This window comes from Crocodylus siamensis, chromosome 6 (assembly GCF_052110815.1).
Source record: "Crocodylus siamensis isolate JL-2025a chromosome 6, ASM5211081v1, whole genome shotgun sequence".
Classification (NCBI taxonomy): Eukaryota; Metazoa; Chordata; order Crocodylia; family Crocodylidae; genus Crocodylus; species Crocodylus siamensis.
Genome location: NC_143400.1, coordinates 12169923 through 12171744, shown reverse-complemented (window position 1 = coordinate 12171744; position 1822 = coordinate 12169923). Strand labels below are relative to the sequence as shown.

Sequence of the window (1822 nt, the reverse complement as noted above, 5' to 3'; positions counted from 1 at the left end):
CCCAATGGAAGATGGTTTGCATCCATGAATACAAGACTTGCTATGAAAGTGCTAGGAAGCATTGCAATCCTTTGAGAAAAAGAAAGGGTCAGAGCTACATGGGAGCAGGGTCAAGAAGGATCACAGGAGAGGAGACAGGATAGGCCAGGACTGTGAGCATTTCCCAGACAGAACCCCATAGCCAGCCTTTGAGGACCAAACCATCCAAAAGGAGACTTCTGTTCCATAATCTGGGACCTAGGGATCTCTGATGACACAGTCCCTTGAGTTTTCCTCCCATTGTGTGTTTCAGGCTTACCTCCTCTGCAGAAAGATGTCCTGTGGACAGATGCTTAGTTCCCGCTGCCTGCCACCATGTGAGATGATGTGTCCAGAACCATACGCGACTGCCTGCAACTATCCGTGTACAACATCGTTTGGAGACTCGAAAGCCGTGGTCTTCGCACCTCCTGTCATCATGACTTTCCCGGGACCAATTCTTGCCACTTGCCCTCAAGAAAGTGTTGTGGGGGCGGCAGAGCCATATCCAGTTGGGGGATTTCCTGGGGGACCCTATGAGGGTTCTGGGGGATCCTATGGAGGCTCCTATGGAAATTATGGAGGATCCTATGGGGGATCAAGTGGGTTTGGAGGCTCCTATGGGACTTCTAGGAGATCCTATGGGGGATCAAGTGGAACTGGAGGCTCCTCTGGAGCCACCTATGGGAGTTCTGGGCATTCCTATGGGATCTCTGGAGGATCACATAGTTCTGGAACCTCCTATGGGGGCTCTGGGGGATCCCGTGGGGGATCAGGTGGAATTGGAGGCTCCTCTGGGAGTTCTGGAGGTTCCTATGGGATGTCTGGGGGATCACGTGGTTCTTCAACCTCCTATGGGGGCACTGGAGGATCCCGTGGGGGATCAGGTAGAATTGGAGTCTCCTCTGGGAGTTCTGGAGGTTCCTATGGGATGTCTGAGGGATCACATGGTTCCACAACCTCCTATGGGGGCACTGGGGGATCCCGTGGGGGATCAGGTGGAATTGGAGTCTCCTCTGGGAGTTCTGGGGGTTCCTATGGGACCTCTGGGGGATCACATGAATCTGCAACATCCTATGGGGGCTCTGGGGGATCCCGTGGGGGATCAGGTGGAATTGGAGGCTCCTCTGGGAGTTCTGGGGGTTCCTATGGGACCTCTGGGGGATCACATGAATCTGAAACATCCTATGGGGGCTCTGGGGGATCCCGTGGGGGATCAGGTGGAATTGGAGTCTCCTCTGGGAGTTCTGGGGGTTCCTATGGGACCTCTGGGGGATCACATGAATCTGAAACATCCTATGGGGGCACTGGGGGATCCCATGGGGAATCAGGTGGAATTGGAGTCTCCTCTGGGAGTTCTGGGGGTTCCTATGGGACCTCTGGGGGATCACATGAATCTGCAACATCCTATGGGGGCTCTGGGGGATCCCGTGGGGGATCAGGTGGAATTGGAGTCTCCTCTGGGAGTTCTGGGGGTTCCTATGGGACCACTGGGGGATCACATGAATCTGAAACATCCTATGGGGGCTCTGGGGGATCCCATGAAGGTTCTGGGGGATCCCATGGGGTATCAGGTGCAATTAAAGGCTCCTCTGGGAGTTCTGGACGTTTCTATGGGATGTCTGGGGATTCATATGGTTTTGGGGACTCCTGTGAAGGTTCTGGGGGATCATGCGATGTGGAGGGCTCTGGGATTTTCAGGAGCTCTTTCTTTTCTAGATACTCCCCAGGCAATTTTAGAAACACTTTCCCTTTCACCCGATTTTCCTATCAGCGCCAGTTCGGAAACAACGAGTTCTTTTAA

General features: G+C 53.8%; 1 protein-coding gene across 1 annotated transcript; it reads left to right on the top strand.

The window, feature by feature from the left end:
* Positions 1–313: 313 nt before the first annotated feature.
* Positions 314–1822, top strand: LOC149861086 (uncharacterized). Its single transcript, XM_090053305.1, has 3 exons — positions 314–794; positions 888–951; positions 1264–1822. Exons 1-3 carry the CDS (start codon positions 314–316, stop codon positions 1820–1822), a joined length of 1104 nt encoding a protein of 367 aa, XP_089909431.1.